At 41.1% G+C, this 24,515-nt stretch overlaps 2 protein-coding genes across 4 annotated transcripts in view; one reads left to right on the top strand and one right to left on the bottom strand.

Moving 5' to 3' along the window:
- LOC101273220 (uncharacterized) overlaps positions 1 to 16,213 on the bottom strand; it is a 32,363-nt gene extending 16,150 nt beyond the window's left edge. Inside the window, exon 1 of one of the 2 annotated variants that reach the window (XM_033405177.2) lies at positions 15,867 to 16,213. The gene's annotated coding sequence lies outside the window, so the exon portion shown is untranslated. The remainder of the gene's footprint in view (positions 1 to 15,866) is intronic. The other variant, XM_004279549.4, reaches the window with a different exon arrangement.
- Positions 16,214 to 16,589: 376 nt separating this feature from the next.
- NDUFA6 (NADH:ubiquinone oxidoreductase subunit A6) lies at positions 16,590 to 23,039 on the top strand. 2 transcript variants are annotated; one of them, XM_033405176.2, is made up of 3 exons: positions 16,590 to 16,763; positions 22,002 to 22,117; positions 22,683 to 22,827. In XM_033405176.2, the coding sequence occupies exons 1-3, from the start codon at positions 16,628 to 16,630 to the stop codon at positions 22,803 to 22,805; spliced, it is 375 nt and encodes a 124-aa protein (XP_033261067.1). In that variant the 5' UTR covers positions 16,590 to 16,627; the 3' UTR covers positions 22,806 to 22,827. The 2 variants fall into 2 exon arrangements, with proteins under 2 accessions (XP_033261067.1, XP_004279596.1); XM_004279548.4 differs by lacking the exon at positions 22,683 to 22,827 and adding an exon at positions 22,834 to 23,039 and having other exon boundaries at positions 16,604 to 16,763.
- Positions 23,040 to 24,515: the final 1,476 nt, after the last annotated feature.

Below are 24,515 nucleotides of genomic sequence, written 5' to 3'. Positions count from 1 at the left end.
CTATTTACAATAGCCCAGAGATGGAAACAACCTAAGTGTCCATCATCGGATGAATGGATAAACAAGATGTGGCACATATATACAATGGAATATTACTCAGCCATAAAAAGAGACAAAATTGAGCTATTTGTAATGAGGTGGATAGACCTAGAGTCTGTCATACAGAGTGAAGTAAGTCAGAAAGAGAGAGACAAATACCGTATGCTAACACATATATATGGAATTTAAGAAAAAAAAATGTCATGAAAAACCTAGGGGTGAAACAGGAATAAAGACACAGACTTACTAGAGAATGGACTTGAGGCTATGGGGAGGGGGAAGAGTAAACGGTGACAAAGCGATAAAGAGGCATGGACATATATACACTACCAAACGTAAGGTAGATAGCTAGTGGGAAGCAGCTGCATAGCACAGGGAGATCAGCTCGGTGCTTTGTGACCGCCTGGAGGGGTGGGATAGGGAGGGTGGGAGGGAGGGAGACGCAAGCGGGAAGAGATATGGGAATATATGTATATATATAACTGATTCATTTTGTTGTGAAGCTGAAACTAACATACCATTGTAAAGCAATTATACTCCAATAAAGATGTTAAAAAATAAATAAATAAATAAATAAAATTAAAAAAAAATAAAAGATTTAAGTAATTTCAAGTACATTCTCTGACCACATGGAATTAAATTATAAATTAGTAACAGAAAGATCCTAGAAAAATCCCCAAATAATTGGATACTAAACAACACACCTTTAAATAATATATGTGTATGAGATGTAGAGAACAAACGTATGGACACCAAGGGGGGAAAGTGGCAGGGGAGGTGAGGTGGTGGTGTGATGAATTGGGAGATTGGGATTAACATGTATACACTAATATGTATAAAATGGATAACTAATAAGAACCTGCTGTATAAAAAAAATAAATAAAATAAAATTCAAAAATAAATAAATACATAAATAATATATGTGTGAAATAGGGAATTCCCTGGCAGTCTAGTGGTTAGAACTCTGTGCTCACTGCCAAGGGCCTGGGTTCAATCCCTGGTCAGGCAACTAAGATCCCACAGGATTTGCAGTGCAGCTAAAATATATATGTGTGTGTGTGTGTGTGTGTGTGTGTGTGTGTGTGTGTGTGTGTGTATACATATATATATATATATGTATATATATGAAATAAAAAATCAAAAGGAAAGTTAGAAAGCATTTTGAACTGAAAGAAAAGAAAAAATATCAAAATTTGTGGGATGCAGCTAAAGCAGTACATGGAGGGAAATTTATAGCACTAAAAACACCTATATTAGAAAATAAGAAATGTCTCTAGAAAATAAGCTTATGGTTACCAAAGGGTAAAGAGGGTGGGGGAGGGATAAATTAGGAGTTTGGGGTTAGCAGATACAAACCACTATATATAAAATAGATAAACATGGGACTTCCCTGGCAGTCCAGTGGTTAAGGCTCTGCACTTTCACTGCAGGGGGCGTGGGTTTCACTGCAGGGGGCATGGGGGCATCAGGGAACTAAGATCCTGCATGCCACGTGGCACAGCCAAAAAGTAAAAAAAAATTAAAAAATAAAAAACAAGGTTCTACTGTATAGCACAGGGAACTATAATTCAACATCCTGTAATAAACTGTAATGGAAAAGAATATAAAAAAGAATATGTATAACTGAATCACTTTGCTCTACACCAGAAATTAACACAACATTGTAAATCAACTATACTTCAATAAATAATTAATTAAAAAAGAAAATAAGAAATGTCTCAAATCAATGACCTCAGTTTCTACTTTAAGAAACTAGAAATGGAAGAGCAAATAAAAGCCAACGTAAGCACAAGAAATTTTAAAAATCAGAGTGAAAAGAAATGAAATAGAAAACAGACAAAGAAAAGAAAAAAGTCAATAAAACCAAAAGCTCAACAAAGTGTACAATCCTCTAGATAGACTAGATCAGGAAAAAATGAATAAGATGCGAATTATCAATATCAAGAATGATAAAGGTGACTGATGCAGATTCTATAGATACTAAAATAAGGGAACATTATGAACAATGCTATGCGGATAAGTTTGACAACGTAGATGACATGGACAAAATCTTTAAAAGACACAAAGTACCAAAGCTCATGCAAGAAGAAATATATAACCTGAATAACTCTATATCTATTAAAGACATTGAATTTATTTAACTTTCCCACAAAGAAAACTTCAGGTCCACATGGCTTTACTAGTAAATTCTACCAAACTTCTGAGGAAGAAATAATACCAATTCTACACAAACTCTTCCAGAAAAAAAGGAGGAAATACTTCCCATCTTGTTTTATGAGTGCAGCATTATCTGATATCAAAACCAGACAAAGATGACATGAGAAAACTACAAAACAACATCCCTCATAAACATTGATGCAAATATTATTTACAAAATCTTAGCAAATTGAAAACAACAACATATAAAAAGATAATACATCATTACCAAAGGAGTTTACCCTCGGGAATGCAAGGTTGATTCAACATTCAAAAACCAATCAATATAATTCACCATATTAATAGACTAAAAAACAAAAGTCATATGATTATCTCAACAGATGCATAAAAAACATTTGACAAAATCAACATCTGTTCCTGAAAAAAATCTCCCAGCAAACTAGGAGTAGTTAGAACATCCTCAACCTGATGAAGGACATCTATGAAAAACTTAGAGCTAACAATATACCCGATGGTAAAATACTGAAGGTTTTCCCCTTAAATTCAGGAATAAGGCAAGGATGTTTGCCCTCATTGCTTCTATGCAACATTGTACTGGAAGTTTTAGACAGTGAACTAAGTTAAGAAATAGAAGTAATTATCCCTTACACCATCGGTAAACCTACCACACTCCTGAATGGGGCAACGATGTCAAAGAAGAAGCATAATATCAGACTTCCCTTACCATGCTTAATCTAGTCCAGTAACCAACCTAAAATCTGATTTATTATCACTTGTTGATTTTTTTCCTGAAGTCAAATTGTATACTTTTAGTAACAGATTTCTAGAGTCAGAACCTCATGACTGCGATGATTCAGCCCTTTACATGTATAACTTACAAAACTACTTGTGTTAACATTCCCTCATCAATTTATGCTGCAAATTGCAAATGAGACAAAAACCTCTCACTTGCATCTATATCATAATTTTGCTCATTGATTATACTAATGTTTTTCAGATTTGATACAATCAGCCATTAAATGATGATCACCTCTTTCAATGAACTACAAAGATTAAAATTAAAAAATAAAAGAGAGAAGTAAAAGGTAATCAGATTGGAAAGGAAGAAATAAAACTGCCTTTATTTTGCAGACAACATGATTGTGTATAAAATCCTGTGGGATCATCCAAAAAGCTACCAGAGTTTAGCAAAGTGAAGGATATAAGATCAATATGTAAAAACCAATTGTATTTGTTGTGAACCTAAAAGTGCTCTTAAACAAATGTATTAAAAGTCAGTTGTTCATAGCACTGAACAATTGGGAATTGAAATTTTAAAAATATCATTTATTATAGCATCAAAAATATGAAATACTCTGACAAAAAATATGTGGAAGATCTGTACACTAAAAACTACAAAACATTATTGAAAGAAATTAAAGACCTAAATAAATGAAGAGATAAACCAAGGTCGTGAATCAGAAGATTCAAAACTATTAAAATGTGAATTCCACACTCAAATTGATCTATAGATTCAGTGTAATCTCAATAAAATTTTCAGCAAACTTTTTTGGTAGTTGAAATTGATATGCTGTTCCTAAAGTCCATATGGAAGTGCCAACAACCTAGAATTTTGTAAAAGTAAAGTTGGACAGTAATCAAGACAGTATGAGATTGCTGATGTCAAGAGAGATGGAACAGAATAGAGTCTAGATATAGACCCATATATTGTCAGTTGATTTTAGACAAAGGTGCAAATGCAATTCCTTGAAGTGAAGGAAGCCTTGACCCTTAAATCATATAATTTTAAATTGACTTAATGAGGCAAAAGTAACACCAAGCTTTCCATATGTATACATATCCTGGTTAAGATTTTTGAACGTAAAGAACAAGAAAACATTAAGGCAGGAAAAAAAAAAAGGTTACCTAAAAAGAAAAAAGAATCAGAAATCAGAATGGCATAAGAATTACCACATGAAATACTAAATGTTAAAGGACAGTGTAGTCATGTTCTACAGAGTTTTGAGGGAAAATGATTGTGACTCAAGAATTCTATGCTGAGCCAAGTCAGCTTTCGGTGTCAAGACAACAGAAAGGTTCTCAGGAGCCACTAAGGCCAGACATCAGACTGCCATCTGTGTACGGTGCCTCTCTCTCCTACCTCAAACAACAGAGGTAAAAGAAAGTAGATCTTTAAATAAATCCATAATAGCGCTGGAAAGCAAAATGTGGTACCCTGTTGAACCAGAAGCCATAAGGAATCTCTCAGAAATGGAAGGCAGGCAGGATGCGGTTGACAGAGGAAACCAAAGAACAAAATACAGGCAGGAGAACATCACTGTGAGAGGCAGAGAGTCCCTGGGAGTCTCTGTCCGTCAGAGTGACAGATCTGGGGAGCAGGAGAGAAACTTATTGGGATGATTGGTTTGGGGATTCATGTGAAGCAAAAAGATGACTGACTTCCTCTCTTTCCCCACCTGTGGCAAGCAGACAAAAACAGATGCATCAACCACCAGGTGAGAGCAATGATTGTGAGGCCCCTTGCTGGATGGCTGGTAACACCCAGCAGGTCTGGGGACCCCCATTATCCCAAAGTCTAACCACAAGTGTACCCTGCCTAGCAATGTCTTATCTTGACTCCACAGAGACTAATGCCACTTCACAGTAAATAAAACCATTCAAAGAGAATCCATCAGAGAATCTCAAAGACAGACTTGAGCACTTAGCCAGAACTTGCCAAATATTTGAAGAAAACCAACAGTAGAAAAGAGAGGCACAATGCTATACAAACAAAAAAAAACTAATGACTAAGGAAAAGAGTCTCTAAATCAAAAGAGACTTTAAAGTAAATATTAAAATCCTCAAAAAGATAAGAGAGGATATGGCACCCATAAAAGTGAATTGTCTATTAGGGAAAAGAAACAGCACAGTGGAAATAAAAATAGAGCTGGTGTGGGCTTCCCTGGTGGCGTGGTGGTTGGGGGTCCGCCTGCTGATGCAGGGGACACAGGTTCATGCCCCGGTCTGGGAGGATCCCACATGCCGCGGAGCGGCTGGGCCCGTGAGCCATGGCCGCTGAGCCTGCGTGTCCGGAGCCCGTGCTCCGCAGCGGGAGAGGCCACAACAGTGAGAGGCCCGCGTACCAAAAAAAAAAAAAAAAAAATAGAGCTGGTGAAATATCGGCTTCCCACTAAGGCTTTTCAAAGACTTAAAAGTTTCAGCCGTGAGGGAGTAGCTGGTATTGGATTTACCTTTGCACAATAAACAAACATAAAACATAAAAGGGGACAAAATACATTCAACTACTTTTAGGCATGGAGAGCAACCAATGCAGATTTTCTCCTGAGGGTACTTCCCTAAGTGTGACCTGGAGTGGTCGAGCCAAGACAGGGAGCAGAATTCTTACTGGGTATAAGAGGCAGAGCCTGGGGTTTAGGGCTGCTAGTGTCACAGAATTTGAGGGTCAGGGAAGTGAAGTGGAGGTAACCATAGGCAAAGAGCCTGAAAGGTCTGAGTATAGATGTTCGAGTCCTTGGCCACCTGCTGGGCTGAGCAGATAAGACAGCGTAGCATACAACTTCGGGGAGCTGAGAGCACATGGGGAAATTCAGAGTCACATAGTGCTGGATGACATTGGAGACTGGGCCTGGCCAAAGTGAAGAGATTTTGGTGCATACTCCAGGCATTCAGTTAAGACTCCAGAAAAGCATCCCCTAGGAATAAGGACTGCATCTACAACTATGGGCAAAACTAAAATACTTCCAAACAACTGAAACCTAAATTCAAGCCTCAAAGCCTGCCAAAACAAAACTTGATGTTCCTTTTTTATTTTTTTGTGGTTTTAAAAAAACGTTTATTTTATATTGGAGTATAGTTGACTTACAATGTTGTGTTAGTTTCAGGTGTACAGCAAAGTGATTCAGTTATTCATATACATGTATCTATTATTTTTCTTGATATTCCTTTAGAGAAAAATTAACATAATCTACAACATATCCATGATGTCCAGCTAACAATAAAAGTTACTAAACTTTGGGACTTCCCTAGTGGCACAGTGGTTAAGACTCTGCGCTCCTAATGCAGAGGGCCTGGGTTCAATCCCTAGTCAGGGAACTAGATCCCACATGCATGTCACAACTAAGGAGCCCACGTGCTGCAACTAAGGAGCTGATGAGCCACAACTAAGGAGCCCGCCTGCCACAATTAAGGAGCCAGCAAGCTGCAACTAAGACCCAGTGCAACCAAATAAATAAATATTTTTGTTAGAAGTTACTAAACTTATAAAGAAGGAGGAAAAATTAACTGATAATTAAGAGATAAACAGTCAAAGAAGTTGACCCAGGGATAATCTAGATATTGGAGTTAGCAGATAGGGACTTTTAAAAATGGCTATGATTAGCATGTTAAAGAAAATAAGACAAAAAGATAGACAAAACAGATGAAGAGCTAGAGTAATTCAACAGAGAATTCAAATCAGTAAAAAATCAAATAGACACTGCGGTAGGACAGCCTCTAAGATAGTCACTAATAATCTCCACTTCCTAGTATTCATTTGAGTGTGGTCTGGATTTATTGAATAAATTTGGTAGACGTGAGATGTCACTTCCAAAATAAGTTTACAAAAAGACTGTGGCTTCCATCTTGAACACTGTACTCACTCTCACTCTCTGAACACTTGCTATGGGGGAAAACAGTTGCCTTATAATGAGGCAGCCCTGTGGAGAGCCCCAAGTGATGAGGGCCCAAGGCCTGCCAACAACCACGAAGTGGATGCCACCTCACACTCTCTTCCCCAGCCCAGGTGAGCCCTCAATGATACCACAGTGCCAGCTGACTGATGACCACCTCATGAGGGACCTTGAGCCAGAGGCACACAGCTAAGCCTCACCTGGATTCCTGGTCCCTAGGAAACCATGAGATAATAAATGTTTGTTGTTTTAGCTGATAAGTTTTGAGGTAATTTGTTCATAGCAATAGATAACATAGACATTCTAGAACAAAATACAATATCTGACATTAAGAACTCACTGGACCAAATGGGTTAACAGCAGACACAGCAGAATATAGAATTAGTGTGGGGAACAGGTACAAGATGCTTTGTGAGCAACAGGTACAAGATGCTTTGTGAGCAACAAATGCTCTGTTCTCTGATCCCCATCCAAAGGTCTTGAGTTTCTCTTAGGGTCTGAATATACATACACATACTATGTGTAAAGCATTCTATGTTCCCTGTTAGGAAAACTCAGCAGTATAAAGATGTCATTTTTTTTCGGGGGGGCCACACCCACAGCTTGTGGGATCTTAGTTCCCCCACCAGGGATTGAACCCACACCCTCAGCAGTGAAAGCACAGAGTCCTAACCACTGGACAGCCAGGGAATTTCCAAGATGTCATTTCTATATTCAATTATAATCCATATTCAATGCAATCTCAATCAAAATCCTGATGATATTATATTATTTTTTTGTTTAGTTTTTTGTTTCCAGTTTTACTGAGAAATTGACATACATCACTGTAAAATTTTAACACATACAGCATGATGGTTTTATTTATATATATTGTGAAATAATTACCACAGTAGGTTCAGCTAACATCCATCTTCTCATATAGATACAATAAAAAGAAAAAAAAATTTCTCCTTATGATGAGAACTCTTAGGATTTACTCTTAAGGACTTTCCTATGTATCATAGAGCAGTGTAAGCTATAGTCATGTTGTGTATTACATTCCTAGTACTCATTTATCTTAAAACTGGAAATTTGTACCTTTTGACCTCCTTTCTCTAATTCCCCCTCTCTCTACCCTCTGCCTCTGTGACTTGGGGGGTTTTTTTTTTTTGTTTTTAGATTCCACATGTAAGTGAGATCATACAGTATTTTTCTTTCTCTGTATGACTTATTTCACTTAGCATAATGCCTTCAAGGTCCATCCATGCTGTTGCAAATGGTAGGATTTCCTGTTTTTTCATGTCTGAATAATATTCCATTGTATATTTAGACCACAACTTCTTTATCCGTTCATCCATCATCAGTGGACACTTATGTTGCTTCCATGTCTTGTCTATTATAAATAATGCTGCTATGAACGTGGGGATGCAGATATCTTTTCAAGTTGGTGTTTTCATCTCCTTTGGCTACATTCCCAGAAATGGAATAGCTGGATTATATGGTAATTCTAATTCTTAATTTTTTAAGGATCCTCCATAGTGTGTTTCATAGTGGCTGTGCCAATTTACAATCCCACCAACAGGGTTTCCTTTTCCTTTCACAACCGTGCCATGATTTGTTATCTCTTGTTTTTTTGATGATGGCCATTCTAACAGGCATGAGGTGATATCTCATTGTGGTTTTAATTTGCATTTTCTCAATGACTAGTGATGTTGAGCATCTTTTCACGTACCTGTTGGCCTTTCATATATCTTCTTTGGAGAAATGTCTATTCAGGTCCTTCACCCATTTTTTAATTGGGTTATTTGGTTTCTCTGTTCATTTGTTTTGCTACTGATTCTTTACATACTTTGGATATTATAACTAAAATAAAGGAGAAACCTTGAGAGTAGCCAGAGAAAAACAAATCTAGGACCTATATGAGAAAAATCAATTTGAATGACAGCTAATTTCTCATTAGAGGCCATAGAGGCCAGAAGGAAGTGACACAATACTTTTCAAGTGTTGAAATGTCAATCCAGAATCCCATATCCATTGAAAATATCCTTCAGGAATGCTGGGGGAAATCAGGAAATTCTCAGATGAAGGAAAACCAAGAGAATTTGTCACCAACTGATAGGCTCAACTGACTTTTTTTTTGGAGGTAAAATTGGTATATTACATTTTATGAGTTTCAGTTGTACAACATTATAATCTGATATCTGTATACGCTACAAAGTGATCACCACCAAAAGTCTAGTTACCATCCATCACCATACAATTGACCCTCTTCACCCATTTCGCCTACCTTCCAGCTCCCTTCTGCTCTGATAATCACCAATCTGTTCTCTGTATCTATGAGTTTGTTTTTGTTTTATTTGCTCATTGTTTTTTGCTTGCTTTTTTTTTTTTTGTTTTGTTTTTTAGATTCTACATATGAGTGAAATCATATGGTATTTGTCTTTCTTGAGATCCATCCATGTTGTCACAAATGTCAAGATTTTCTTCTTTTTTCCTTTTCATTCTTTTCCTGTTTTGTTGATCTGTCTGTCCGTTTTTTATGCCAATACCATACTGTTTTGATTATTGTAGCTTTTAACTGAATTTTGATAAGGGTGCAAAAGCAATTCAGTGGAGGAAAGCTGGCTTTTCAACAAATGGTTCTGGAGTAATCAGACATCCATAGGCAAAAACAAAACAAAACAAAACCCCTCAATCTAAATCTAACAGCTTATATGAAAATTAACTCAAAATGGGCCATGTACTTAAATGTAAAACATAAAACTCTTAGGAAAACAATCATAGAAAATCTTCTGGACCTAGGGCTAGGGTTCTTAAATTTGACACCAAAAGCACAGTCCACAAAAGGAAAAAAAATTATAAATTGGCTTTCATCAAAATTAAACACTCCTGCTCTGTGAAAGACCGTGCGGAAAAGATGAAATATCAAGCTACAGAGTGGTAGAAAATGTTTGCAAACCATGTATCTGACAAAGAACTAGCACCTAGAACATATAAAGAACTCTCAAAACTCAACAGGTAAACAATTTAATTAGAATATGGGCAAAAGACATGAAAAGCCATTTCACTAGAGAAAATATAAGATGGGAAATAAGCACATGAAAGGATGTCAACATCACTAGCCATAAGTGAAATGCAAATTAAAACAATAATGAGCTATTCCTACACATCTATCAAATGGCTAAAATTAAAAAGTTGCTTCACCAAAAGCAGAACAGGAACTGGGTCACTCATATATTGCTAATCAGAATGCAAAATGGTACAGCTGCTCTGGAAAACAATTTAATAGTTTCTTACACAATTAAATATGCAACAAACACATAACCCAGCAATTGCACTCCTGGGCATTTATACTAAAGAAATGAAGGCTTGTGTTAACACAAAAGCTGTACACAAATACGTACAGTTTTACTTATAATAGCCCAAAACTGGAAACAACCCAGATGTCCTTTAAGGGGTGAATGGTTAAACTGTGGTAAATCCATACCATGGAATACTACTCAGAAATAAGAAGGAATAAACCACTGATACATATATCAATCTGGATGAATCTCAAGAGAATTATGCTGAGTGAAAAAAAAAAAAAAGCCCATCCAAAAGGCTGCATACTGTATGATTCCATTTATAAAACATTCTTCAAATAACAAAATTATAAAAATGGAGTCCCTTTATTAGGGAGGGACTAAGGAAGGAAAAGGATGACATGAGGGATCCTTGTGGTGATGGAAATGTTCTGTATCTTGATTATATCAATGTCAGTATCCTTGTTGCGATACAGTACTATTGTTTTACAATATGTTACCATTGGGAAAAACTGGGTAAAGGGTACATCTGACTTTTCTGTGTTATTTCTTATACATGTGAATCTATAATTATCTTAAAAGTTTAATTTAAAATGTGTAGCATAATACAGGGAAAATTATAAAAGCTGCTTTCCCTTCCCTACAGGGGCCAGAAAGAAAAGGCTGAGTATAATGCATGTGGCTATATATCTTGGCCCTGATGGATCAATTCCTGATACCTCCCCGTTGCTTTTGCTTCCATCTTGGGACCCCATGATCCCATATACCACTGGAACCCAAAACACCCTCTGCTCAAATCTCTGACTCTAAGGTGGTGGTCTCAGGAAGAAGGATGCAACCATTTTAGATAGAAAAGCTTTAAATCAAGGCCAAAAGTGGGGTGAGAGGAGGGATGGAGTAGAAGAACAACACCGAACCCACGTAAAAAATTCTGGGAGCTGGGACTTCCCTGGAAGTCCAGTGGTTAAGACTTTGCCTTCCAGTGCAGGGGGTGTGGGTTCGATCCCTATTCGGGGAGCTAAGATGCCACATGGCTCGAGGCCAAAAAACCAAAACATAAAACGGAAGCAATATTGTAACAAATTCAATAAAGACTTTAAAATGGTCCACATCAAAAAAATCTTAAAAAAACAATTCTGGGATCTAGTTCTCACTCCACTACCAACAGCATAAGTATCTTAAATGCTGAGGTCTTCAATTCAACCCAATTTAACATTCACTGGGCACCAACGACAGTGGCGAGAGGTGGCTAGGGATAGTGGTTAGTTCTTAACCTATATGTACATCAATGTCCCCTACCAAAAAAAAGTAATATTCTTTTCTACAGAAAATTGAAAAATTTGGGTTAAATTGAAAATCTTGGGTTAAATGTTCATAAAATCACCTTTAGAAATCTCTATTTGTATTAATCCATAACATATAATGTAAGTAAAAAATGGGGGCTTAAGATGCAAACACAGCATCTAGGCAATGCCCTGGGTGCATTCCAACCCTCCCACCTCAACAAGACTACCACCCTCCACTGGTTCTTGGTCACTAGGATATACTCTGTAAATGTGTTGTAGGGATTGAGGCTAAAGAAAGTTAACGGGATTCTCATAATCTGATTAGTAGGCAAAGGAAAGAAAACTGACATTTATCAAACATCTGTGTGAAGCAGACACTCTTCCAGGCGCTTCATAGTATATACATTATCTCATTTAATCCTCTCAACCCTGTGTGGTAGCCATTGTTATGCCCGTTTTACAGATGCAGAAACCAATGTTCATGGAGGAAAGGTAACATGCAGCTTGTAACTGATATCAGGGACTGACAATAAATTTTTTTCACTATATGCTACATTGCCTCTAATTTTACAGAGGATATTTATTTTCTGTACTGTGCTATCCTGTCCAATTTTCTAAAATAATTGTTTTTAATAAGGACAAATAGGGTTTTTTCCTTTTTTAAGGTGATGAAAGGAAGAAGGCATTATTAAGACACACTGGACTTTACACATTTGAAAAATCATCAGACCTTTTTTTTTTTTGGCTGCGCTGTGTGGCATGTGAGATCTTAGTTCCCTGACGAGGGATCGAACCCGCGCCCCCTGCATTGGAAGTGCGGAGTCTTAACCACTGGACCGCCAGGGAAGTCCTGAGACCATTTTTTTCCAACAGCTTCATTGAGATATAATTTTCATACCATAAAATTCATTCTTCACCCATTTTAAGTGTACAATTCAATAAATTTTAGTATATTTACAAAGTTGTACACTATCACCATGAACTAATTTTAGGGCATTTCCATCAGCCTAAACAGAAACCTTATGCTACACATTTACTCCTCATTTCTACTCAGCTCACTAATCTACTTTCTGTCTCTATAGATTTGCCTTTCCTGAACCCTTCATACAAATGGTATCATACTGTATTGTTGTGTGTCTATCTTCTTTCTCTGAGCATAATGTTTTCAAGGTTCATCCTGGCTGAAGAGTTTTCTATTGTATGGATGTACCATACTTTGTTTATCCACTTAAAAAATTTTTTTTTGGTATATCCAGTTGATAGACTTTGGGGCTGTTTCTACTTTTTAGCTATTGTGACTAATGCTGCTATAACAATTCACATACAAGTCTTTGTGTGGACAAATCTTTTCATTTCTCCTGGGTAGATACTAGGATTGGAATTGCTGGATCATATAGTAAGTCCATGTTTACCTTTTTAAGAAACTGCCAGACTGTTTTCCAAAGTAGCTGTACCATTTTACATTCCCATCAGCAACGTACGAGGGTTCCAATTTCTCCATGTCCCCACCAACACTGACTGTTGTCTGTTTTCTATTTTAGGAATTCTAGTGGGTGAGAAATGGTATCTTACGGTTTTGATTTGCATTTACCTAATGAACGCTGAGTGTCTTTTCATGTATTATTGGTCATTTGTATCACTTCTTGAGAAAAACAGCTATTCAAAGCCTTTGCCCATTTAAAAAAAAAAGGCTATTTTTTTAAGAGCAGTTTTAAGTTCACAGAAAAACTAAGTGCAAAGTACAGAGTTTCCATATACCCCTTGCCCTGCCCACCCTCCAGCCTCCCCCACTACCAACATGCCCCATCAGAGTGCTATATTTGTTGCAATGGAAGAACCTAGATTGACACATCATTGCCATCCAAAGTCCACAGTTTACATTCGGGTTCACTCTGTGGGTTTGGACAAGTATATAATGACATGTATTCACCATTATAGCATCATTCAGAATGGTTTCTGACCTAAAAACCCTCTGTGTTGTACCTATTCATCCCTCTTTCTACCCTAGTCCCTGACAACCAATGATCTTTTTATTGGCTCCATAGTTTTGCCTTTTTCTAGTATGTCATATAGCTAGAATCATACAGTATGTAGCCTTTTCAGATTGGCTTCTTTTACTTAGTAATATCCATTAAAGTTTCCTCCATGTCTTTTCATGACTCATTTCTTTCTAATGCTCCAGAATATTCCACTGTCTGCATGTACCACAGTTTATTTGTTCACCTCCTGAAGGCCGCCTTTGTGGCTTCCAACTTTTGACAATCATGAATAAAACTGTTATAAACATCCATGTGCAGGTTTTTGTGTGGACATAAGTTTTCAACTCATCTGGGTAAATACCAAGGTGTGTGATTACTGGATTATATGGTAAGAGTATGCTAGTTTTTTTTGTTTGTTCGTTTTGGGTTTTTTTTGGCTGCCCCTCACAGCATGTGGGATCTTAGCTCCTGGACCAGGGATCGAACCCAAGCCCCCTGTGGTGAAAGCACGGAGTTTTAACCACTGGACTGCCAGGGAAGTACAGAGTATGCTAGTTTTGCAAGAAACTGCCAAACTGTCTTCCGAACTGTCTTCCAAACTAGCTGTATTCGCACCAGCAATGAGAGTTCCTGCTGCTCTACATCCTCATTAGCATTTGGTGTTGTCAGCTTTGCTTATTTTTAAATTGGGCTATTTTTTTTGAGTTGTGTCTTTTATATATTCCAGATACAAGTCCTTTATGGAATATACCATTTGCAAATATTTTCCCCCAGTTGTGAGTTGTTTTAGAGACCTTTTTTTTTTCAATGAATAAGAATATTAAACACTAAACTCATGACAGTGGTTACTCCTAGAGGAGGCAGGAGCATGAACCAGGTCAGAATTACCAGGTGGGTATCAGAGGTAGAGCGCAGACTCTGGAGTCAGCTACCTGGGTCTCAACCCAGTACTGTCAAGTAACTTAGCCTCTGTGTTTCAGTTTCCTCATCTGTAGAATGGGTATAACAGCACATATCTCACAGGTGTGTTTCAAGGCTTAAACAAGTTAATGTGCCTGAAGAATGTAAAACAGTGGTTACCAGGAGCATGGTACACAATACATAAATGTTAACTGTACTACAACTTCTTGAGGTGGGTACTGAAGTTCAAAAGTTCCCATTCTACCATGCTTTATCACTTACATATGTTACATGCTTTTTTAACTTTTGGGGAAGGCTTTTATTCTTGGTTCCTATTTCTTTCCACTACCCCATCTCACAGTTACCACATTTTTATATTTCAAAGTTCTTTCTTAACTAATATCTAGTAGATGCCTTTAACAGCAGGCTATAGATACACTGTCTCATTTTGTTTTATCACCTCAGCTCTTTTTTTTTTTAACATGCTTATTGGAGTATAATTGCTTTACAATGGTGTGTTTAGTTTCTGCTTTATAACAAAGTAAATCAGCTATACATATACGTATCTCCGTATCTCCTCCCTCTTGCATCTCCCTCCCACCCTCCCTATCCCACCCCTCTAGGTAGTCACAATGTTACAAGCTTTCTTTTCATGCATAATTCATTTAAATGTACAAATACATTTTAAAAAATAATACAGGGAAAAAATCCAATTTTTTACCCTTTAAAATGGGTAAGACTGGGCTAGATGCAGGGCCATCCCCCATGTTGGCTGGGGTTCCAGAGCTAAGCTCAGCCCTGACCCCTGCTGCTTCCCCAAAACTCACAAAGTATCTATCAACTGCATTTTCAGAAATGACCAGTGGACTCCAGGCAGGAGTCTGTCTGGGGCAGAACCTAAAATGGCAAGTGACCTAGGCTGCACCACCTCACTTTCTTCACCTGTAAAATGGGGATGCTAACAGTACCCACCTGATCTATGAGATTAACTAAGACTAAGTAGAAAATCTACGCACGGCCTGACATGTTGTTAGCTGTTATTTTTCCCTTTACCCTTCCAGGCTCCCCTTGATGTTCAGAGATATCCTCAGTAGAAAAATGCTAGGAAAGGGACTTCCCTGCTGGTCCAGTGCTTAAGACTCTGTGCTTCCACTGCAAGGGGCGCGGGTTCAATCCCTGGTGGGGGAACTAAGATCTCTCATGCCCTGCAGCAAGGCCAAAAAAAAGAAAAGAAAAAGAAAAATGCCAGGAAAGAGAGAGGTACCCAGAATGGACGACCTAAGGTTCCTTCCAGCTCCAAAACTCTGGGCTGTTTTTCATAGAGATCCAGAGTTTGGGATGAAAACGTCCCCGTCTAAAATGGGGCTGATGATATAACCCACCTCCCTGGGGCTGTGGAGAAGAGCCGAGAAGCCTCAGAAGCTCAAGGCAGGAGAGCACTTTCACGTCTCTACCTCGCTTCAAAAGAGCTGGTTTATAGGGGGGAAAAAAAGTTATTGCGGAAAAGCCGCAGAGGTGCCAGGCCAACGCCACAGCAGCCCAGGCGCCATTACTTGCCTCAGCAGGGCCCACGGCCCAAGCGCGGAAGATCCACGACGTGCGTGTGGATGGGCGCTACCACAGTAGCGCCCGGGGCAGTTCGCGGGCGTGACGCAGTGGACGCCAGACAGCAGGCACGCGCCCAACTCGCGGCACAACGGCTGCCCTGGGCCCGAGCGGCCCCTGGCGGCGCGGTCGGGCGACCGTTAGGACGTTCAACGGCCGAGCGTAAGATTCCGCAGGTGAGCCTGCGCAGCCTCCACCTGCCTCTCTCACACAGAGAGGGAGAGAGGGGGAGAGGGGGAGAGGGGGAGAGGGGGAGACGGGGAGAGGGGGAGAGGGGGAGAGGGGGAGAGGGGGAGAGGGGGGAGAGAGGGAGAGAGGGAGAGAGAGAGGGGGAGAGAGAGAGAGAGAGAGAGAGAGAGAGAGAGAGAGAGAGAGAGAGAGAGAGAGAGAGAGAGAGAGAGAGAGAGAGAGAGAGAGAGAGAGGAGAGAGAGAGAGAGAGAGAGAGAGAGAGAGAGAGAGAGAGAGAGAGAGAGAGAGAGAGAGAGAGAGAGAGAGAGAGAGAGTAGAGAGAGAGAGAGAGGAGAGAGAGAGAGAGAGAGAGAGAGAGAGAGAGGCTTCTCAGCCAATCAGAGAGCCCCATAGCCGTTCTCCCGCCCACCAGTAGTTTAGGGGCGGGACTTTAAGTTTTAGCCAATGAGAAAAAAGATTTGTCCCTCGGCCCAGACTTACGGGTTGAAACGGGGTGAAGTTGGGAGGTGGTTTCTTTCGCAAGATGGCGGCAAGCGGCCTCCGCCGCGCTGCTGCGGCCAACACCTTGGTGAAGCCCATTTTCAGTCGGGACATGAACGAGGCCAAGCGGAGGGTGCGCGAGCTCTACCGCGCCTGGTATCGGGAGGTGCCGAACACTGGTGAGAGGCAGCGGCGCACGCGGGGCCCCGGAGGCAGCCGCCCAAGGTCGCCGCCGTCCCGGCCTCCCATTTCTGCCGGGCCGAGCCGAGGTCACCAGCTTGGGCAGAGGTGATCCCGAGCGCTTCAGGGGAGGAGGGCCACACGAGCCTTGGTGGACCTGACCTGGCGGCGGCGGCGCCAGGGTCAGACCAGTCGTGCTCTGCGTCGGAACCGCGCTGCTAGGGCGCCCTTGCCCTTTTGTCCCCCGTAATTCTTCCCGAACCCCTGGGAGGGAGAGCAAGGACTGTCAGTGACACACTCACTTTATAGATGAGGCAGCGGAAGCACCTAGAGACGAAGTGATCCGCGCAAGGCCCAGAGCCAGCCCCTGGTGGATCTGGAACCCAGAGTCAACTAGAGTTCGTGAATGTGTTTACAGACATCCATTAGGTTATATAAACAAAGGGGCGGTGGGATTTGAGCGATCATCTGGTTCCCACATCCCCCACAGAGAAAGAAGCAGAACCGGAGCAGGGAAGTGACTTTTCCAAGGTCATCCAATCAGACAGTGGTGTCTTTTCCAGCCCCTCCGGGTGAGGTGCCTCCCTCCCCAGTCTCCAAAGTGTTTTTACCTAGTGCCACAGGCCCCTAGTATTCCTTAGGAACTCCTTCCCCTGCCCCCCCAGAACCCCTGTCTTCGCTTGGATGTCAGAGAACCAATGTGTTCACCCGAAGGATTAAAATATAAGCTCCCCACGTTCAGAGACTTTTTTTCATCTTGGCATCCCCCTCAGCGCTGCCCCGTGTACCCGATGAAAGAAAACTTGGGGAAAATCCCATCTGAACTGTCAAGGGCAGTACAGATGTCAGGGACTGTCGATATTTGGTAATTTTGTTGATTTGATTTAGTGTGTTTTATCGTGTTTTTAAGTGAGCTGGAGCGCCATAGCACCCCTTAGGGTGCCACTTCCTTGCCTGTGTGTAGAATGTGGTGGTTACATGGACTTGCCTCCACTTTCCCCTTAGTAGCTGTGTGACCCTGAGCAAGTTGTTTCATCTCGCTATGCCTCAGTTTCCTCATCTGTAAAATGATAATATATAGTACCTTCTTCAGAGAGTTGCTCTGTTGAATAGGATAGTGTCTGACACTTAGACACTCATTAAGTGCTGGTTGCTACTGCTGTCTTGTTATTATTGTTACTGTTATGTGTAGGGCTTACACTCCGTGCAGAATCCAGCTCTTTAATGTACGGGAGCTGTGTCTGCTCCAGTGTCACTTGTCCTCAAGCTGACTTTTTGAGAGGTTGCCCATGACCATAACTTAGACCCACAGGATACAAGGGAGGGAGAAACCGGAGTGTTCAGGGCGGTTCAGGGACTACAAATTTACATGCCTTCAGGGGACAGATGGGGAACAAGACCCAGATGGCAGAAAGAATAATTGGCAAACGGTAAAAATCAGTGACTGAGTTGAGGATAGAACCCAGGTATCTAGCTCGTTCAAAATCAACACCCTCCAAGACTTTCCCTCAAATACTGTTTGAGAAGATAAGCCCACAGTCAGAAGGGTCCTGAGAAGAGGAGAAGGCAGGGGGTTATAGGAGCCTGTAGAGCAGGGGGAGGTTGGCGGGGGGTCAGTGGGGAGGATCAGTGATCTGTAGCTTGTCGTTTTCTCAGGCCTGTGTGTACACTGGTGTCATGACATCCATCATTGGGGATTCCAGCTGAGGATCCAAACTAAGGACTGGGAATAAGTAAAAGTATTGATAATAACTAACATTCATTGAAATGCATACATATGGCCCAGCACTATGCTAAATGCTTTACATTGCCTCATTTTAGGGTGGGTTCTAATCATTTCCCTGTCTTGCAGATGAGAAAACTGAGACACATAAACTTGTCTCACTCACACCATTAGTAAGTGGAAGAGCCAGACTTCAGACCCTGATTGTCCAGCTGTTACACTTGGCTCAGCTTCTGCTGTAGTTTTCCCTGCATCTCACGGGACCCAGTTATGCTGCGCTTGTGGAACAGAGTGCCATTTGCCTGGGTGGTTGCCTCCACATGGGAGCACAGAACGAAACTGCCTTGGATTCCCTCCTTTGAAGAAATACTACATGCTGCTTGCTGGTTACAGCACAACAGGAGACCTTCTATAGAAACTATTCATTTGTTTAATTTCCATTTCATTGGGTACCTCTTGTACTACAGGGTCAGTACTGGGTGCCTAGAGAGATATGAAAGTGACTAAAACACAACCCTGCCTTCCAGGGTCTTATGGTCTAGTCAGGAAGATAGGCATATATAACCAGATCATTAAAACCCAAAATGTAACAGAGGTATGGGAAGTAAGTGCTGAAATTTTTAATAGTTAACATCAGTATCGATGCTTTACTGTTTATAAGATGTTGTCACTTGATTTTCACCACATTCCCGTAAAGGAGTTAGGTAAGAGGTTATTGTCTTCCCTACGTTGTAGATGAAGAAATAGACTGAGGAGGCTGTACCCCAGGCAAGGTCCTAGTTCATGATGGTGTGGAGACCTTACCCAGCTTGTTTGACCCCAGATCCCATGTTCTTTTTTCATCACACCATGCTGCCTTCCCATCTAAGGATCTCCCGGCACTTGGTATGAATGCTACCAAAATGAATTGGAGCAGACAGCTGAGAACCATCAGTGTCATCCTTCCTAACCTGTCAGAGCCTCCCTGACTCAGAAAAGCCTTAACAATAACTTGAGGAAAACACACAGACTATGGAAGTCACCTTCATCCAAAAGGGGCACTTCCATATCTTCTTTTTGTGCCTCTCAAATTTTTTCAAATCGAAATTAAAATATGCAGGATTCGAAGATTAAGCCAGGAGTCTGTGAGTTGAGAAAGAACAGTTGGAAATGATTTACTCCAGGGCTTCTCAGCAGTGACATTTGTGCTGGATAATTCTTGGTTGTGGAGACTGTCCTGTGCATTGTGGGATGTTTAGCAACATCCCTGGCCTCCACCCAGTGATGCCATTAGCATTCTCCCCCCTAGTTGTGATAATCAAAAACGCCTCCAGATGTTGCCAGATGTCCTGGTGGGCAAAAATCGTTACTGGTTTGACAACCACTGATTTAGACCAAAGAACAGTTGAGTGGGCTATAGCTTAGGCTGTTCCTGTTTGCCTTCCTGCAGCCTTTCTCACTGGTGGAGGGGGTGTGTTCAGGGGGTTGAGGTGGGAGAAGGATGACTAGGACAAAGCTATGAATTTGCCTCTTTAGAGACAAGGATTCTTAACCTGGGAAGATGGGCATTCAGGGATCCGTGAACTGACACTGTAGGCAAAACTTTGCATTTGTGCCTGTGAATGTTTTCCTGAGGAGAAGATTCATACACCCAGTGCGCTGGTGTGTGGTTCAGGAGATCTTGTGGAATGGGAGTAGGTGGACACCAGCTCCCCCAGTATGCACAGAGGCACCTCGCTTTTCTCTCCCAAGGTTGGGCAGGATTCTAATATGAAAACGCAGGAAAGGTAAGCACTGATAGCAGGGGAAGATTCCTCATACTCCTTTCCTTAAAAGAGCACAAAATTGTAAATTAAAAACCAATAAGCAACCTGGATTCTAGGCCCATGTTTGCCAGAGACCAGTAGTCTGACTTAAGGCAAGTCCCCACAGTCCTCTAGTGGTAAGATTCTAAATTCCAGCATCCATATTAGTTTGCATTAATTTCCATATTAGTTTGCATTAATCTGTCTTCTTATGGTCCCTTTGTTTGCTCTTTTCTAAAATTCCACATGTGATACTGTGGTGTTTAACAGCTAACTCTCCGTCAGGAAATCTAGATTTATAGTGTTTACCATTTTCAATGATGTAAATACTCCCACCACGGTTGATTTTAAGCTATCAAAGTGAAGTCAGTGACGGCCGACTTGGGAAGAGATGTGTATAATTGGCTCACCATGGCAGCCTGCTCCAGCACACCACTGGATACTGAGTTCTTTCTCATGTGATCCTCTGTCTTCTCTGTTAACACTTACCTGCAAAGCTAGGATGCAGTTTCTCCTACTAGATTTCTGCTATTGCTTATTCTTTGGTTGAATCAGCCTGGCATGATCTCTTCCTCAGCAGAAGCTTTATTTTTCTATTGCCATCACTAAGTTATGAGTATAATTAAAGATTCAAACTTTGTTGTTGATTAATTCAGTCACTAGATAGCCCTCATGGTTTTCAGAGCTGGTTGTGATAGTTCCATAGACGAGAGTGGACATGTCACAGGAATGGCCACACCACAGGGTATCCTCACCAAATGAGCCCACTGCTCTGCTCAACCACAGTGCTCATTCTAGCCTGTGAGCCTTGGTTATGCTGTCCCCTGAGCCTCGTGTGCCCCTCTTCTGTCCTTATTCCACCTACCACACAAGGCCCTGTTCATGTCCTTGCCATCAGCAAATCCACTGAAGTCCAACTGCCAGAGGATGAGAATAAAAACACCTAATTTTCAAAGGACATCTATATGCCTTGTCAAACTCCCAGGTCACTGAGTCTGTGCCACTATTTTAGCACTTAATCAGGGATCGCTGAATATTGTGATTTTAATATTTGCACTCATGGATTTAAGGCCTAGAGAGCAGGAGCTACATCTTAAACTCCTCTCTTTCTTCCAGGTAACCTAATATGGTAGTAATCGTTTGCTGGATTGATGCCTTTCCCTACCTGCACACTCAGCAGTCTCCCTCAACTCTTAAGTTTGCATGGTGCACAAACCTGCACCATATCACTGTACATTAATTTCAGCCATGTCATCTTCTGTCAGTTGCTCCATGTAATAATAATGCTAACATTTATTGAGAGCTTATTCCATGCCAGCCACCGTTCTCTCATAGAATCCTCACAACAGCTCTGTAGTTGTATGTGCTGTTGTCGTCCTTATTTCACTCACAAATAAATACACTCAGGCATAGAGAAGTGAACATACACAGAATCATATAGCTGATAAGTGACAGAGCTGGGATTTGAACCCAGGTTGTTCATACTCTTGAACTGTGCTATACTGCCTCTTCAAATGCAGTGGGCTTGTCTCCCCAAACAAATACGCTCTTTGAGAGCAAGTGCCATATCTCACGCTTCTTCACATCCTCAAGCACCTAGCTTAAGGTCAGGCTAGCATTTGGTGAATGGAATGAATGGGCAACCTATGTGTTCAATGACTAGCCGTTGACTCAGTTTTTTTAAAAACATGTTTTAACCATCTCTACTCTGAATCATGTTTTTTCTTTAGTGCATTTATTCAAGCTAGACATCTCTGTGAAACAGGGACGGGATAAAGTCCGAGAAATGTTTATGAAGAATGCCCACGTCACAGACCCCAGGGCGGTTGATCTTCTGGTCATTAAGGTAACTAACTCTCCCTGACTGATTTTAAAGAGCAGCCAATTTGTCCAGAGCTTCTCAGTCTTCTCAGATGAACATTTTATCTCCAAGTTTAAAAGCAACTACTAGGTCAGCAACTGTTACATAGTGTTTCAAAGGAATAGTTCAACTTGGAGGTTCTCACCTGGTTAAATAGATTATAAGATTATTCAAGGGAAAATCCACTGGGGCTTACATTTTAAAACTAAAAACAGAGGAAAGTTTGAACTCTTCTTGAACCTCATCCCTGGAAGTTACTGCTTCACCTGGTTGCCAGTTTTCAGCTGGAAGAGCAGGCCATGGAGTCAGATCCTGGGCCTGATTCTGTCTCTCTGGTCCGTCTCATTGGCATCAGTGGCAACTTCAGCATATGGGCCAGTAAATAACACGGAAAGAATGTTAAGCAGGAATGTAAATTAAGCCAGTCAGGTTAGGCAGTCGGGGCAGAGGCCTGGTGACCTAAAGTCTCCTCTTGGAACCAGTCAGCCAGAGAGTTAAGGAGTATTTGAAAGGTCTCAGAATTACTTAGTCCAACCACCTCATTTTCCAGATGCAGAAAGTATGGTCTAGATGCAGTATGTTACTTGCCCAAGGTCACTCAGCAAGTCAGTGCCAGAGCAGAGAATCGAGTCCTGGCCTTCAGTGTTGTATTCCTTCCACTCAACCACTCTGACTGAAGACCTCTCCCCTCACTTGTGCAGGGAAAGATGGAACTGGAAGAAACAATTAAAGTGTGGAAGCAGCGGACACACGTTATGCGGTTTTTCCATGAAACAGAAGCACCAAGGCCAAAGGATTTCCTGTCCAAGTTCTATGTTGGGCACGACCCGTGAAATCACTCAATGGAAAAGTGCATGTTGATATTTAAATATTTTAGAGCACAAATAAACTCAGTATATGATGGTCATTTCATGATAGAATTCCATTGGTGAACCAATGAGAAGCTCTACTTCTGCAGTCTCACTTTTTGTCTGAACAAGTTGAACACACCACCTGTTCTTTCCCGTCTCCTGAAGTGTGGTGTTTCCAGTAAATTAGATTCTCTTTTCTCAGAGCCTTGCATGTTGGTAAACAGGAATGGTGAGGCCATCTGCTCAGAAACTGCCGTTCTGGGTGTGATGCTGGATGGCTTTGTTAACTTAGCTGTGTTTCTACAGCCCCCAGGATTGGATATTTTGGTGTAATGGCACAGATTATCCAAAATTAGCCAGCTCTTGCTACTGGAGGATCCGAGCAGCACGAAGAGGCCCAGAAGTAGAGCTGAGAAGCTGGGCTGTTTTTCCCTGGTTCTGAAGAAAATGGCTGCTCAGAGGCCTAACCCCCTGTCCGCAACAAGCACTGGTCCTAAAGATGAAATGAAATTGTCAATCAGGCATCCTGCTAGGGGACACAGCTGTTCAGTGCACGCACAGAAGTATTCCCTTTGCAAATGGAGTGTGGCTCTAGCGATGAGAATAAATCTTGACCCAGGTTAAAGACCTGATCTGTTTGCTTTGGATGGTAGTCTTCTCTGTTCCTTCCCTGGACAGTCTAAATGCTGGAGAAAGGGGTTCAGTATCTATAGGTACAGTCACCCTGATGATTCCTAAATTTTTCAGCACCAGCAACCTCTTTATTATATTTTTTGTTTTTTTTAACATCTTTATTGGAGTATAATTGCTTTACAATGGTGTGTTAGTTTCTGCTGTATAACAAAGTGAATCAGCTATACATATACATATATCCCCATATCTCCTCCCTCTTGCATTTCCCTCCCACCCTCCCTATCCCACCCCTCTAGGTGGTCACAAAGCACCGAGCTGATCTCCCTGTGCTATGCGGCCGCTTCCCGCTAGCTGTTTTACGTTTGGTAGTGTATATATGTCCATGCCACTCTCTCACTTTGTCCCAGCTTACCCTTCCCCCTCCCCCTATTCTCAAGTCTGTTCTCTAGTAGGTCTGTGTCTTTATTCCCGTCTTGCCCCTAGGTTCTTCATGACCTTTTTTTTTTTTTAAGAGTCCATGTATATGTGTTAGCATACGGTATTTGGTTTTCTCTTGCCCTTTATTATTTTTTCATCTAAGGAATCCAAGTTTTGAAAGAATTCTAAAAAGTGGTATTTCTCAAGAAGTTTTAAACAATCAAAGCTTCTTCTGATTGCATGGGATAACTAGCGAGTGTTACTCAGCACAAAAGCTGAGCCTTTAGTTAGCCTGTGCAGCCATTGGGCTTTCGTAAATAACGAAGATTGGTCCCAGGTCCCCATGATCATCTTGTGGATCCATAGGGGCCTGGAGGCCCTGGGTTGTAAATCAAAGACCTATTTGTTCAGCTGATACAGGTAGGACAGCAGGGTGAAGAAACTGCAACTAGAGCCTACTTGTATTACAAAACTTCAGCCAT

Source organism: Orcinus orca, chromosome 11 (assembly GCF_937001465.1).
Source record: "Orcinus orca chromosome 11, mOrcOrc1.1, whole genome shotgun sequence".
Lineage (NCBI taxonomy): Eukaryota > Metazoa > Chordata > Mammalia > Artiodactyla > Delphinidae > Orcinus > Orcinus orca.
Note: the sequence above shows the minus strand (reverse complement) of the source record. Positions and strands in the feature narration are given on the sequence as shown.